This window comes from Balaenoptera acutorostrata, chromosome 3 (assembly GCF_949987535.1).
Source record: "Balaenoptera acutorostrata chromosome 3, mBalAcu1.1, whole genome shotgun sequence".
Classification (NCBI taxonomy): domain Eukaryota; kingdom Metazoa; phylum Chordata; class Mammalia; order Artiodactyla; family Balaenopteridae; genus Balaenoptera; species Balaenoptera acutorostrata.
In genome coordinates this window covers 11,761,009-11,776,464 of record NC_080066.1, presented here as the reverse complement: position 1 = coordinate 11,776,464, position 15,456 = coordinate 11,761,009, and the positions used below count along the sequence as shown (strand labels likewise).

Genomic DNA, 15,456 nt, shown 5'->3' with positions numbered 1-15,456 from the left:
TTTTCCTTTTTTTTTTTTTAAAATGTTTAACCCCACTTCTGGGCTGGATTTTTTTGTTTTTTTTTTAATTTATTTATTTATTTTTGGCTGTGTTGGGTCTTCGTTTCTATGCGAGGGCTTTCGCTAGTTGTGGCGAGCGGGGGCCACTCTTCATCACGGTGCGCGGGCCTCTCACTGTCGTGGCCTCTCTTGTTGCGGAGCACCCTTTTTTTTTTTTTTAACCCCCAAGTGCATTCTGGGTAGAATATTTTAGTACTGTTCTTGTCTGGAGACCTGTCTTCTGGCTTTTGGAGATAGCTCTCTGAATTCAAGTGTTCTTTTTCTTGTGGAGATTTGTGTCTGATATGTGTGAGACTAGGTTCTAAATAATACAGAATTATTCAGAAATAAAGGAAATACACGCATACTACATATCTATATCTAAGTCTATCATGGTGGTATGAATCATGGATATTGTATAATTCAGTTATGATGGTATTTAGGGGCTCTGTGTGTGCTGGTTATCCATATGGATATATCTGTATGCATATGCAGTAACTTATGAAGTGAGCTGCCAAACCGTGACACCTCATTGGCTGATTTTTTTCTCTTTTTTGCCTTTTTCTTTTGAATTGTGGAAAAATATACATGACTTATAATTTAGCACCTTAACCATTTTTAAGTGTACAGTTCAGTAGCATTAAGTACGTTCATGTCGTTGTACAGCCGACCTCCAGAACTCTTTTCATTTTACTAAATTGAAACTCTGCATGCATTAAACAACTATTCCCCAATCCCCCTTCCCCAGCCCCTGGTGACCACCATCCTACTCTCTATCTCTATGAATTGACTGCTGTACATACCTCACGTAAGTGAACTCATACAGTATTTGTCTTTTTGTGACTGGCTTGTTTCACTTTGTATTATGTTCTAAAGGTTAATCAATGTTGTAGCATGTGACAGAATTCCTTTTTAAGGCTGAATGTCTTTCAATATGTATAGACTACATTTTGTTTATCCGTTCATCTGTTGATGGACATTTGGGTGGCTTCCACCTTTTGGCTATTGTAAATAATGCCACCATGAACGTGGTGGTAGAGATATCTCTTTGAGACTCTGCCTTTCATTCTCATGGCTGATTTTGGATGCAAGAGTAAGTCATTCTTCTTGCATGAGGATTATGAAATTTTCATGTTTTACAACACAAAACCATCTTTCCATCATGGTTTTTTTAAAAAATTAAGTTGTCTGAAAGTCAGTGGATCAATAAGAATTGAAATGTTTGAATACTGGTACCGTAAGCATAGTAAATGGAAGACATCCTCCAGGGTCAGCCAGGTTCAGATGTCAGCATTTGTTCCCTGAACTATAATTCTGATCTGCTGCTCCTGTAAGTCTTCACCTTGGACCTTCTCGTGAAGAAGTCTTGTCATCTGGTGTGGCACAGCCCAGGAACAAAAAGTCCTGCACTCTTGTCTTCATAGAGCAGCCCAGTGGCCAGTGGCCCAGTGGCCAGTGCCAATCAAGATGGCAGGCTGGGGCTCACCACCAGACTGCATTCTGACTGAGGAAGGTATTTCATTCTGGCTCTGGTCACCCGCCTGCAACCTTGAGACACCCTCAAGGACAACAAGGCAGTGTGACGTATTCTCAAATGACCAGGTGAACTTAGAAGGGCCCCGCTGTAAGATATGTCGGGGACAACTCACTGCCAGTCAGGGCTGGCTTTCACCGTATCTCTCTAAATCCTAAGCATGGAACTGCCACCTTTCTGTCTTTCTTTGTCTGGGGAGAGGGCTTCACGGTGCTGCATTCTCATCATGAACAAATAGATGATTCCTTTGGGTCAACTCTTCTTTTTCTGTTCCTGTTTTCACCCTTTTCCTTTTCTATTTTTTTTTTTTCTCTCTTTTTCTCCTGATACACAGGCTTTGCAGCACATGCTGATCTCTCTTCAGGCAGAACTTGACATTCAAAGGTACTTGATGAAAATTGAATCATCTCAGCGAGTTAGTACTTCACCTTTTCTTCTCTGCATTGAGTCCTACCTCGCCGCATGCCTTTTTGCTCAGCCGCGTGTGGCATTCTAATGAGTGTCAGCCTCTCCCTGTCCCCGTCTACCCGGAGCCTGGGTTTAAACCTCTCAGAGCCAAATGCTTGCAGCATTCCTAAACTTGTGCATTTTTTTTTTTAATCATGAGAGTGAATATTAAAAATGAACACTAATTGCATGCTTGCTTCGAAATCTGTCATTAACTTTTCCACAGTTTGAGTTGTGTGATCAGCAGTAACGCAACGGCAATTCAGAGATCTCTGCACAATCCTCTGAAAAGTGGGGCTCTGGCCCCAGCAGCTTGCTCAAGGCAGAAAGCTTCTGGAAGTGGAACAGAAACCTGTCCTTCTAACAGCCTCAGAGCTCTGGGACTCTTCCTTCGCTTGGCTCCGAAACATCCAGTATGGGGTCCAGACCATTTCACTGGCATACATCTTAATAATAAAAATGATAGGAACAGACACATTTATATAAAATTTACTAGGCACCGAGCACTGCTCTAAGTGCTTTACAAGCCTTAACCTCTCACACCAGCCCCATGGGGTAGGCATCCGATGGTCCCCATTTTATAAATGAAGAAACTGAGGCACAGGGAAGTTCAATACCTTGCCCAGGGCCACATAACAGGTAAGTTAGAGTTGGGACTCCAAGCAGTCAGGCCCCAGAGTCAGTTTCAATATATTATTTATTTCCCCATAATCCTCAATGGCCCCTATTTCATAATAGGTCAGTTTAGAATGTTCCACCTGAAAGGGAGTGGAGAGTTTCCAGTACTTGGACACCTGGCTTGGCATTGGATACCTGTACCAACTGACCCATTGGCACACGGCCACCCGTATCCTTTTTGTCCCCCAAACGTGGCCTGTTTCTTTATTGTCTCCGGAGCTTGCCCAGCTGAGAACCATTTGGTCTTTACTGTGAGGCCCAAAGCACACTGTGCTTAGGAAGCATCCAGCGGTCTGGCTTTAGTGCATCTGTGACTTCCTGGCCATTCGGTCAGTCTTCAGTGACCTCTTCACCTTCCTTTTCTTAATCATCAGTCTCTTTGATCTTTTCTAAGGTCACAAGCTCAAATTAGAAAGTTCCTGCCCAAACGAATAGACATAGAAGGAAAAGTGGGGGGACATATACTACAGAGACCCATGGTCCTACTCCGCACCAGCTCAGTTCTGATGAGGTGTTTACCGTTAATTTTTTCCACGAGTTCTTACTTGTTTTCACATCTCTATAATTCATGCAAAATAGAGCTGTCTTTATGATTTCCTTGCACACATATTGTGCACCAAATAGAAATGCAGAAAAGGAAGCATGGCGAGCTCTTCCCCACAACTCTACATGCTGCCATTAACTGCTCCTTTCTACTTTCAGAACAGAGACTTGACATCATGATATAGGGTTTTCTACAGAGTTTGGGGTCCCTCTCACTGTTCTTTTAAAGCCTGAGATAAATTCTGAAGGCTAACTTTTATTTTTTGACATATCAGCAAATAATGGGATATGTGTGAATTTTTCAAGAGCTTTTTTTTTTTAAGGCTTTAAACACAAGTTACAGTGACAATGGTGTTTTTTGGAGAAGGAGTGGGATGAAAGTTCAGGTGGGAAATGGAAGATGTTCTTTCTTCTCTTTGATAAAGAGTGACTCCCAGAGCCTCTGAGGATGTCACAGTCTCTATTTTGAAGTTGGAAGTAATCATTTACCGACTTCAGGCAAGGTGGTGGCAGTAAGAGGTCGGGTGTATCTTCTCCTCGCACAAAGGACCCCACAAACCGTGGGACCTCCCGACCACAGCAGGGAGCCAAGCCATGTAGAACCATCCTTACGAGAATGTACTACATAAGAGCAGCTGAATGCTTTCCATCATTTATTGTTGACAAATTCCTGTGCGTTTTTTCCTCAGTGACTCCTCACCACAGTTATATCAAGCAGATACTCAGATTTTTTTTTTTTTTATAAAAGTGAGAACTAAGGTTCAAAGAGCTTCCCTAGGGGGTCGCGCTGCCAGTGCATGGCAGGATTGGAGTCTGTGTTCTGCAAGAGCAGCGTGATAAAAAGACTAAAGTCCTCTCATTCTAAATCTTGTTTTCCTTCCATCTCTCCAAACTCTGGTATTCTTTCTTATAGCAGAACTAGAGGGAAAAAGAACCTTTGGCCTGAAAAGCTCGTCGGAGTTTTCACAAGGTGTTTTTTCATCTGAAAATCAATGCAGGGGAATTGGGAGGGCAGTTGCTGGTGGTAATGGGCTGTGTGTGTTTAGAAACGAGAGTTTGAAAACTAACAGCAGCTTCTACTCCCAGGATGTCCAGAAAGGGTTCTGGCCTCAAGCACTGAAGCTTGGTAACCTCGGGCACCACAGTATTCCCACGGATACTGAAGGCCAGCTCCTTCTTCACTGTGAGGATGGAGATCTTCAAATCTCCCAGGACAGGCTGAGGAAGGGGGGCCTCTGCTATCGGGGAAACCTCTTTGGTTTCACAACAATGTAGTTAAGCTCTAGGGGCATCACCCCTGGGCCTGGGGTCCCACATCCTCTCCAAACTGAAGTCTGGGCTGCAGAGATGAGCTTAATAATGGCTTTTGTAAGGAGGCCTTCTAAGGTGCATATTTAGCACTAAGTGTGATGCTGGTTGTATTTTACTTGAAATTTCAAAGCCTGCAAGCAGGTCCCTTTCCTTTCATCTCTGTAATAACAAATCCTCTCAGGGACACCTATTATCCTGAAGCCTTTTAACTGCATTCCAGGCACTCTGAGTTGCAAAGGCACCTGCTGCCTTGCTCAAGCCCCTCCCAATGCGGGCGGTAGGAGCCAAAGCCTCGGAAACTGTTTGTTTATAATGCACACCGTCTTGGTTCACGAGTAAAAGGAAAGAGAAAGAAACGGATTGGATTGATTGACTTAAGGCAGCTCGCAATAATGAAACATCTGCCTTAAGGTGGCTAAACTAAAAATCGAAAGGGAAAACCTCATAAGAGGAGGAGACAAAGTTATGAATATGGCTAACTCTGATTAGCTTGAACATTAAATTTAGCTTCGACTTTTCTGATATATGCTGTATTTTATATATATTTGATATACTTCTCATTATAGGACAAAGTAATACTTATGACTCCTTCACAAGGCAGAATTATTTTCCTTGTTTTAAATAATAAAAGAAACATTGTTTGCTCATGCCTTCAGAAAAGGGACATCCATCAACGTAACAGACAGGATCAACAGGAAAACAGCAGTATTCTTTCTTCATCTGGCCTTTTATTTTACATCAACTCCTTCAAGATGAAGCACAACACTAAATAATAATTGCAGGAACGTGCGTCTGAAAGGGGTGAGGGGCTGAGTTAATGAGATCCAGTTTTGGAACTTGCTGATGGTGTAAGTTTCTAACTTGATGGAAGGATGCTGAAGAGAGATGATGGCGAGCCAGGCCTCATCGTCTTTAAATACGATTTATCTCTTTCTGTCTTTGAAGGGAAGTCAGAGAGCAGCCGATTCAAGGGGTTATATCAGAAGCGAGTCTATGTCATATCCCAGGGAGGCCACCAGGCAGGCGGGTGGCAGGTTGACATCCAAGCATCCTGGAAGTGGGAAAGGCTACACCTTATCTATGGGTCAGCCCACTTTGGCCTCTTCTCCAGGCACAGCTAAACCTCTTACAGGAAAAAAGAAAAAGAATCGCATCATCTACATATTATGAAGGGGTTGGAAAGTAGAAAATATCCAAGAGATGGCAGAAAATTGCTAAAGTTCCAAATTTACCTGGAGTCAAATTGTAAAAGCCTTAAAATGCAGTTACTGTAAGGGTGTCGGAGCTCTGGATAGGAGAGTCTGTCTCCTTAAAAGGTGAAGTGCATGCTCTGCATGTCCAAAAAAATTGAATTGATGGCTTTGGGCTCTTCTTTCTTAATCATTTCTTTTTTGAAAGTGGAAGTCTATGCAATTTTGGATTCCTGCAAAACTTTGCATGGCATGAAAATGGAAATGCGTCTTTGTTCCCGTGTTTTCCCCATGAATTTGTGTCCTCATTTCAGGGGCCATCTATGAGGACAAACCTTTTACCTGGAATCTAATTGTAGGAAATAACACATGAGAAGCCCAGATGGGCATGGGTATCTTCAGATCACCATAGACAAGAATCCTTCTGGATTCTAAATGTTTTGTGAGAAAGTCTTCCCTTCCCCTGATCCACTCTATAAAAATATCATGCTTACCCAGTAGATCTCTGATTTGCAAAAGCAATATTATCCTCATTTTGGAGAAATAAAGAAGAAAGTATATTACTCATAATACTACTGTGTAAAAGAAACCAAGGCTAATATTTGGGTGTATTCCTTCCATTTCTTAGATTATGAAAAAAAAGTTCTTAAAAACACCTTGATTATGACTGCATAGTATTCCATAGTGTGGCTCTATTGCGATTTGTTAACCAGCCTTCTCAGTTGTTTCTAGATTTATTTATTCTATTAAAGATGTAATATGTACAGATTTGTTCCCTGACCCTCAACTATAGTAAGTATCACTCTTCTTCATTTTTGTATATCAAATTAATCTGGCTTGGCTTCAGCAGTTATTGAGAAATGTGTTCTCGTCACTTGGGGTCCTAAAGAAATCCTAGGGATCGCATCTAGTCTGATAGAACTGGGTAAGGTTTCTGGGTCTCCTGGGACTCAGCAGATGGCCTCCTGGTGGTCTGTTTGCAGGTGGGCTCGCGGGGCTGTCTGCCAGACTAAGCCAAGGCACACCCTTCAGCCGCTCTGAGCACACCACACACCCCCCTCCACCCAGGCCACTCCTTGTAAATGGAATCCAGGCCTCCACAGTTTGAAGAACATCATCACCCATCACCACCACCAACAACAAAGCTAGCGTCCTCTTCCTGGCCCTGCAAAGCCACTCACCCCCCTCTTCCTGTCCAGCTAGCAACCCTTCTCCTCTCACACTGGGGGGGTCGGGGGTGGGAACCCCAGACTCATCTTCCAGACACCTTTACCCTCTGAGCCCAATCTAGGGAGGGAGTCTTTGGGGCGGCCTCTGTAGCACTGAGACACTGATCACAGCCCTTCCACCGGGGAAGACCTTGGAACACAAAGGCTTGGCAGTTTCCCCAGGAAGTTGGGGATGGGGGTAGATGTTCCATCATGTGTACTGCTGACGGCCATGAGGACAAGATAAGTTGATAGTATCTCAGAAGAGTCATCTGATGCACAGATACCTCGAAGGAGAGTGTCTGTGTCGTGTGATGCTTCTTGAAATAGTGAGGAAGCATCCTTGTCTGAACAGAGATGTCCTTGTCATGCGTTCCTTGGCATCTGCAGGAGGGGGCTTTGCATGGTGAGAGCGCGTTGGCAGAGGGACCCTGCCTGTCTCACTCGGCTCTGTGCAGTGCCTGCAGGGACGCCTGTGGCCGGCTCTGGCCGGGGAGGCAGGGGGAGCTGACTCCTCAGCCTCACGGCCTTTTCATCTTTCTGATCTGTTAATGAACTAATAGGCACAGTGAAGGAAAAATGGGGAAGCAAAAGACACAGCTGTACTTTGCTCAACTGCTGAATCGTCTGATTTTAGTCCAGACCAAACAGCTTTTCTGTTTTCACAGGTGAAAATCATGAAAAATGTCTGGGTACCCTTTTGGTGGAAAGAGGGAGGAAGGGGTTGAAATATCACCCTTGAAGAAACAGGGTATAAACTGCGTTTATCAAGGATAATTCATCGAAATAAATCCTAGAGAAAAATGTATCCCCTTTGTCCAAGCTGGGGAAGGGAAATACTGATGTGCAGAGCTAAACCTAAGTCCGTCTTTATGAGAATCTCAGATATGCACAGTTGGAAGTTGGTATTAGAATGGGAGGTGTGTGTGCATATATGTCCTTCTTTGTTATAAGGCCCAGAAATACCTGGTTACCGGTGAACCTGGCATGTGTCCACAAACTACTCCCACGAAGCACCCAGATACACATTCAACACTGTATCATGTGTGTGTGTTTTACCAACAGGACCCTTTTGTGCTTGCACCCAAGTTTTCTATTAAAAACAAAAGCTGATTTCTTCTCCTCTGAGTCATTAGCACCAGGCCCACCCCAAAATTACACAGTTGTTATAAAACTAAGTACAGTTCTCTCTTACACTTGTATTCCAATTCTCACATCAATCTGTCATGTTCTAGAACTGGGATGTCCTAGGTCTTTTCCCTAATTGACCATCAGGATAAGACTGGCCCAGAGGAGATGTTGGCTCAGGTTTCGTTACTCTGGCCATCAGCCACGGAAGTTGTGAGAAGTAGCCAAAGAGCTGTGGGGAGACCCGGTCCCGCTGCTTTCGAAGCACCCCAGGGTGTGGGTCCCCGGATGCACCTGAGAATGGCAGGTCCTCGGTGCTGCGGCCACCTGGATGGGTTTATGTAAGGATGGAAGCCCCTATGGGAGCTCTTGGTCTTCGCATCCCCAGACCCAAACCCAGCAGAGGCCTTAGACTCTGGAAACAAGGAGGGCCGGAGAAGGGAGCGAAAGGACTGCACTGTGGTTCTAGAAAGCACTCTGAGCAAATTTCAGAGCTTAAACCTTCCATGGCCACAATTTGTCCGTTCTCCTGAGGCGAGAGGAGTGCAAAGCGGGGATGGTAAAGAAAACTAAAGTCTGGGGATCTTCCAGTGTTTGTGAACTTCAAATATTTTGCTCCTTTTGTCTTTCATAAGAGTGCATAGCACCTAGAAAAATCTCTTCAGTTGACGTCACAATTTTGACCGGATTTTGAGTTGAAAGCTTCCCAAGTGCAAGAAATGGGGTGAAAGTGTCTGAATGTCATGATTAAATTAACCATGTCAATTAGTGAGTATTAGGATAATGAGTCATTCTGAATACATTTGCATTTGCATGTGGGAAGCTTTATTCTATTTCCGAACTCTCTATGGAAATTGGGCATTCATTAAAATGAAGTAAAATTTCAGTAAGGCAACTTTGGGTTTTCTTTTTAAAATAGAACATAATCTGATGCGACGCGTACGCCCTGGCTAATGAGACACCCCACTGTTGCCAACAGTTAGCGTCTTACATAAAGGTACATTTGCAGGCTTTATTTTCTGGACCTTGGCATTTCAAATTAGAGTTTACAGGGTCTGAAAAATGGGAATGATGAAACATCATCAATGCCTCCAGCTCTAATTTTCTTTTCTCTTTGCTTTTAGTCCCCAAATACAGCATTGCGTAGAATAAGAACACATTTGATCTCCTAGCAGAGCATACTGCTTATGGTGAACACTTCAGCAAACGTTTGTCCATGACCTTATGCATGTATGGCAGCCTTTTAAAAATTAATGCTCTGCAACTGTGTTGCATGCACTTGAGGACATAAATGCAGGAACCTGGATCTTGGTGCTAGCTAGCTACATATTTCTGTAGAGCAAATGCAGTAGGGGAAATCATTTGGGGGAAACCATTTGAAGGAATCTCAGTAAACTAAAGTTTTCTGGGTGACATGATTTTTCTTCTTCTTTGTGATGTGTATCTTAGAGTGATGAAATTTTAGTCCTGAAAGGACTAACTACCAACCAGTCAACCTCTGGTCTTACAGAAGAAGAAACTATGACTTAGTGAGATTGTACGTTGCCCAATTTTGGTACAAGCTGGCCGACAGACTCCTGGTTAAATGACTTTACCCCTGTCAGCTCTGGAATCCTGCAGACTTGGTCCCAGTTCCTTCTCTAGCTAGAATTTTCGGGCAAGTTGCTTCCACGATTTGTCTCCTCAGTGTAGCCAGTATTATGCAGTGGCAGTGAGGGTGAAATGAGATGACCACACAATCAATCACAGTGCAGCAGGCACTGGATTTGTGAGTTCCTTTCTCTCACCCCACACCCCTTCACTAGGAAGACAGTCTTCCTAGAGAACCGGTCTGCACATGTTACGGATGAACCAGAGGAGGGATCTGCCTGAAGCCTCTTACCCCAGCATCCCTTGGTGATAGAAAGCCCTTTTTGAAGAAGTAAAGACTAGAAAGGATCAGTGGGGTTCAGGTGGCCTGGTTACACAGACTGCCCCTTCCTGCATGACCCCAAAGGACTTCCTGTTTGGGTGGTAGGTTTGGGATCACCTGATGATTTAGGGGAAACATCTAGAAGGTTGTGATGGAAACAGAGGGAGGTGGTCATGGGTGTCAATGAAGCACTGAAATCCAGCTTTCCAGGCCCTTGAGTCCTGCCCAGGTGGCTCAGAGAGCGTTTCCACCATTCTCTGCTTCCTGAATCTTCCCAGTTAGGGGCAGCTCTCCACTCAGAAGCTTAGGGCAGGGGCTCCAAACACCATGCTGTAGACGATGCATGACCAAGAAAAGGCTTCTCCTGAGCCAAAATGAGAACAGTAACTCCCAACAGAAAGACTTTTTTCTTAAGCCAAATCTGAATTGTGTGAGTATCCTGCCTCCCATTTTGTTGGTATTAAAATATCTTTCCTTTCTCGTGGCAACATGGTACCATACAGAGGGAAAATTTCAAGAGAGAGGGCATTTTTGGATGCCCCTTACTTTGTAAAATAAAATCTTAGTAACCCTGTATTGTGCCCTCCCCCATAATTTTTAAAAGAATGTTTAATTTGTGAAATACAAAATAATGAGAACAAATGCTCCAGAGAGTTTAACTTTCTCCACAGTTATTACCAATGTTATAAACCTGTGAGCCTCATAGCTGCCCAGGCAGGGGAGCTGTTAGAATTGGTCTTTGTCTGTGATGGTTTGCTTGGAAGACACAGAGTCAACCTCAAACTGGTTTAAGTATAAGAATTGAATTAGTTGGAAGGAATAATTCGGAAAGACCTCACCGTGTACTGGACTCAGGAGCTGGGATACCTAGGGGCCCAGATAGCTGTTCTATCTTTTAGGGTCTCCCATTGGAGTCATGGGGGTCTCTTGTCTCCCTTTTTCTGTACAGATCTGCTTCATCCTTTCTCTGTACTCTTCTCTCTCTGTTTCACATTCCCTGTGCGTGTCAGCCACAGCTTCAAATGACCTCACATTTTAAGCTCTCAGTGGATACAGACTAAAGAGCTTCTTTGTCCCAGGGCTCCATTTCCAGGAAGAGCATGTGATTGGTCCAGCCAGGTCAGGTGGCTACTGCTTGGTCCAGTCAGCTGCGACTGGGCTGGGAGTGGGTGACCATACCCTGCATCACTCAAACCAGGATACCTTTGAGAGTGGAAGGGAGTTACTACTAATACTTACACAGGGACAATAGGTGCAAAGCAGAACGGTCCAGGGATGCTACAATGTGTATTTACCCTGGATGTGGGACATTGGACATCAGGAACTTATCCATATGGGCAGGGAGGAATTCCGCAGAGAGGGGGGCATTGTTGGAGGGCCAGAACCCTTTCAAAGATGGCTAAGTGTCAAGTCAAATAACAAAAGGGGAACTTTGTCACGTATTCACTGTTCCTGGAGAGGGGGTTGCCTGTACAAAAAGACGACTTGGTACTCAGCTGCTTCTGGATGGTGCATCTGTTAGCTCATTTGAGAGAGCAGAGAGGGACCTCAGAGTGGGCAGAGGGGGGGCAACTCCTTTAGAGGCCACCAGCTGTCCCACTCCCTCCTCCCGTGTGCCCCCGAGTGCACACAGACCTGAGAACCTCAGTGGGTGACTTCGCTCAGACCAGCCCTAGCACCTCCTCACCTCTGCTCTCCATCCTCTCCCGACCCATCCTGTAATGTCAGCGCTTATCCCCCAAACCCCGTCCTGCCCTGCGCTGTCACAGTGACACACCTCTTAGCGCTTCCTGTCCAACTGTTACACGTATATTATCCTTGGCCCCAAAAGATACCTTAAATGCGTTATGAGCTCAAGAACCACATACAGCACATAGAGCACCTCCCGAGCCTCACACCGTGCTGAGTACCAAGTCCCTGTTTCAAATGCTTTTTGACTTTTTTTTTTAATACGTCAAATCATAGGGTATCTGACACCAGTGTCAGCAATTTTCATTGTCTTTCCTCTGCCCTAAATGATGTCTCAGCCTCAAGCTGGCATCTGAGGGGAGAGCACGGTGTGAGAAGATTGCTAATATGCAGTGATAGTTTGCAAAGAGAACGTGAATGACATAACAACGAGAGCAGGAGTTTATATTTGGAACTGAATAGCTGTGTTTAGGAAGCTTAAAAAAAAAAAAGAAGATTGAGCCCTTATATCTTTATTTTTATACATACTCCAGCCACGATGACCCTGAACAAGAAATAGAAATTTGATTTTGATTTTCTTCAAGGATTATTGCCTTTTGCAATGGAAAATGACAACTCATCAAATGCATTGCGTCTTCCGTGGGCTGCAAAGATGACCAAACACCAGAGGTTGTCATTGTAGCCATGTTGCTTCAAGTAATATTATTTCTTGGCTATTTTGCTAAACTGAATGTATTTTCTTTCTTTCTTTCTTTCTTTTTTTTTTTTTTTAAGTCAGGGATGAGGACATTTGAGCTTGATATTCTACTGAGCGTAGTAACCAGCTATCTAATTCACTGAAGACCATATGAATTTACATAACTCTTGGTGAGCTGGGCAGTGATTTAGGGTTGGGTTTTTTTTTTAAGTCTGGTAATACTCTTAAAGAGTGCCAAAGCCAGATCCCAATCTTTGTAACACAAGCAGACTTTATGAAAAATAAACCTCTTCAGGGCCTTGCACGGAAACATTAACCCAAAGCAAAGAGACAAGTTAACTGTTCATGGGTGTCCTTTCTGGCCATGATATGGGCATGTCATCTGAGCTGAGAGTTTCCTGTGGAACACCGAGACTGGCCGCCTCCATGAAGAGGGTGCAGGGGGCTATGTGCTGACCTTACTCCTGTTTTCTTCTGTGCAAATGTCCTAAGAGGTGTAGCAGGTGTGGGTGTCTAGATAATACAGAAGTGCTCCTGCCAAGAGGGGTCTCCTGGTACTTTTAGCAAGAAAAGGGAAAGGAACTGATCATCACATCCTCAAAGGGCTCCCCTAGAACATCAGGCACACCTGGGGCATCCCTGAAAGAGTTCTGTAGCTGAAGCCTTGAGGCAGGACCGGCTATATATAATTCTTAGTGTACTTTGTTCCAAAAAATTATTAAGGGTTTCAAGACAGCCACAGCAGAGCATGAAACCAAGCCCAGAACACTTTTAAATGCTGGGTCGGTTGTACACCCACAAAGCTGGTCCTACCTTGACAGTTAAGTGTTTTTGTGTTTTTAACTTCAAAATGCATCCTTAGGAAGACTTAGAGGACATTAAGGAATGCAAACCACCCCCCCCCCAAAAAAAACTGGCTCCTGGGGACTGCCTGTGTCCCACCACCAGCCCATCAGCACCTTGGGCATCTTAGTAAGAGAAAACTCACCTGCTGATTAATTCAGTTCAGTTTGCCCTCCAGAAGGTGCCTGGAATCGCAATGAAAGCAGGGGCGGGCTTTGGGCGGAGGAAAGCTGAGACCATGCATTCATTCAGCCTAAGTCCCCCAGTTTCACTGACTCCCTTTCTTTGACCTTCTACACGTATAATCTCCAGCCTCCACACAATAGCCCAAATGATCTTATGAAAAATGTATCTGATCCTGGCCGCCTCCCCCTTCTCCCTGCCTCAAAATACCTCAGTGGCATTCTGGTATCTTAGAGTCACATTGAAAATTCTCCCCTTGACGCCAAGGCTCCATGAGATCTGGGCTCTGCTGGTCTCCAGTCCCACCACGTCTACAGTGCTTGCCACTTCTTTCTGCCTCGGGGACTTTGCACATGCTGTCCCTTCCACCTGGAATGCCTTTTTCTTTTCACCCCCCCCCTGCTGGCTTGCCCCCTCCTCCCAACTTCCCTCATCCTTGAGGTCACAGTTTACTTGCTTTTCCAACTTTCCACCCACATACACCCCCTCCCCAGCCTGGGTTACACACTGTCAATGTCTTCAGTGTCTGTCCCCTGACTCGACTGTAAGCACCATGAGGGCAGGATCATGTCTCTTTTGTCTGTCGTTCTGTTCTCAGTACCTAGCATGTGCTAGCATGTACCTAGCAGGTGCCTGGAACATAGTAGGCTCTCAATAGGTGTCTGTTGAAAGGATAAATGGACATACCACACAGTTCGTGGTTTAAACTTAATTATACATTATCTTGTGTTATTTGTTGTCCTTCATTCATTTCACCAATTAGTTTTGAAACTCATTCACATCAGGCAACGTGACATCTGTCTGTCTCTGAATCGCCCACAGTGCTCAGTATATGTTCAAGGAATGTTATTGACCAACATAGATTATGAGTGTTTTACACATTCAGTCCCTTGCCATTACAGTATAGATAACCAAGCGAGAAATTCAATTTTGTATTGTGTGTGTGTAAGTTATTATAGATACTGTCTGTTGATTGGCGAGGTAAGTAATAACCAAAACTAGACATAATCCAAGTTACGGGATTTCTGCCTCAAAAGAAAAAAATCAACTGTGATAGAAATATCTCCCTCACAATCATATTTTACTGATTTTGGAAACAGTCTTAATAGAAGAGTTTAAAGAACTGGGTGTGTTCAGTTTAGTCGGGGGCGAGTGCATCATCCGTGTTAGGTGATACAAACGTGCACAATCCCATCTGCTGTGATCATAACAACCGCTAGAATTTGTCTGGCCAAAGGAATTGATTTGCCATCGTTCTTTCCTGTAATGTGGCTTGTCCTCAATGCCTTGCTTGAAATGGCATTTGCACGGTAGATGTCCAGTGATAAAAATCTTAAAATGGAATACTCAGGGACTTTTTTCTCTCACTAACTTTCACAACTGATACTTTGACCCACTGTGTCTTTATTTTTGTATCTAGTCCTTCCGATGGACTTTTTCTCGTTGCCATGTTGTTTTTCCAGATTAGTAGACCTTGATGGCATTAAAAATATCTTCAGCATAATTAATAATAGGCTACTTTCTACTTTCTTTCAAATGCCTTTTGCAGACAAGAAGCCCCAAACTGTCTCACAGTCCTCAACCTCCCAACGTGGGTGACCCAGTAGAGCATTTATCAGAGGCGTCTGCAGATTCTTTGGAAGCCATGTCTGAGGGAGAAACTCCAAGTCCTTTCTCCAGAGGCAGCCGGACTCGAGCGAGCCTTCCGGTGGTGAGGTCGACCAACCAGACGAAAGAAAGGTCTCTGGGTAAGCTTCAAAAGGCAGTTTCTAATTTTTATTACTGCATGTGTGTATGTTTATACTTCTGAACACATACCCCTGCATCCGGATGTTAATTTGATCTTGGTTTGTAAACACACAAACTACTCAGAAACTCTGTTGATTTTACATCAAGCCTTGAGGAGTTACCTGCTGAAGAAGCAGCAAGTCCAACCGGTCTTTGGGGCTGGGCACATTCAGAACTGGCTGGGGTTAGTCACTCAAACAAGAGACTAGCAGTGCCTGTCGATATTCCTGGTATAAGGAACAGCAAGGGCCGGATTACAGAATGAG

General features: G+C 44.2%; 1 protein-coding gene across 6 annotated transcripts in view; it reads left to right on the top strand.

Annotated features, from left to right (window-relative positions):
* KIAA1217 (KIAA1217 ortholog) overlaps positions 1-15,456 on the top strand; it is a 328,796-nt gene that overhangs the window by 141,944 nt on the left and 171,396 nt on the right. For 5 of the 6 annotated variants that reach the window (XM_057544720.1, XM_057544718.1, XM_057544719.1 and 2 more), the window contains exon 3: positions 14,952-15,150. In XM_057544720.1, the coding sequence (XP_057400703.1) occupies positions 14,952-15,150 (199 nt within the window). Of the gene's footprint in view, positions 1-1,907; positions 1,989-14,951; positions 15,151-15,456 lie in introns of all 6 variants that reach the window. The other variant, XM_057544716.1, reaches the window with a different exon arrangement.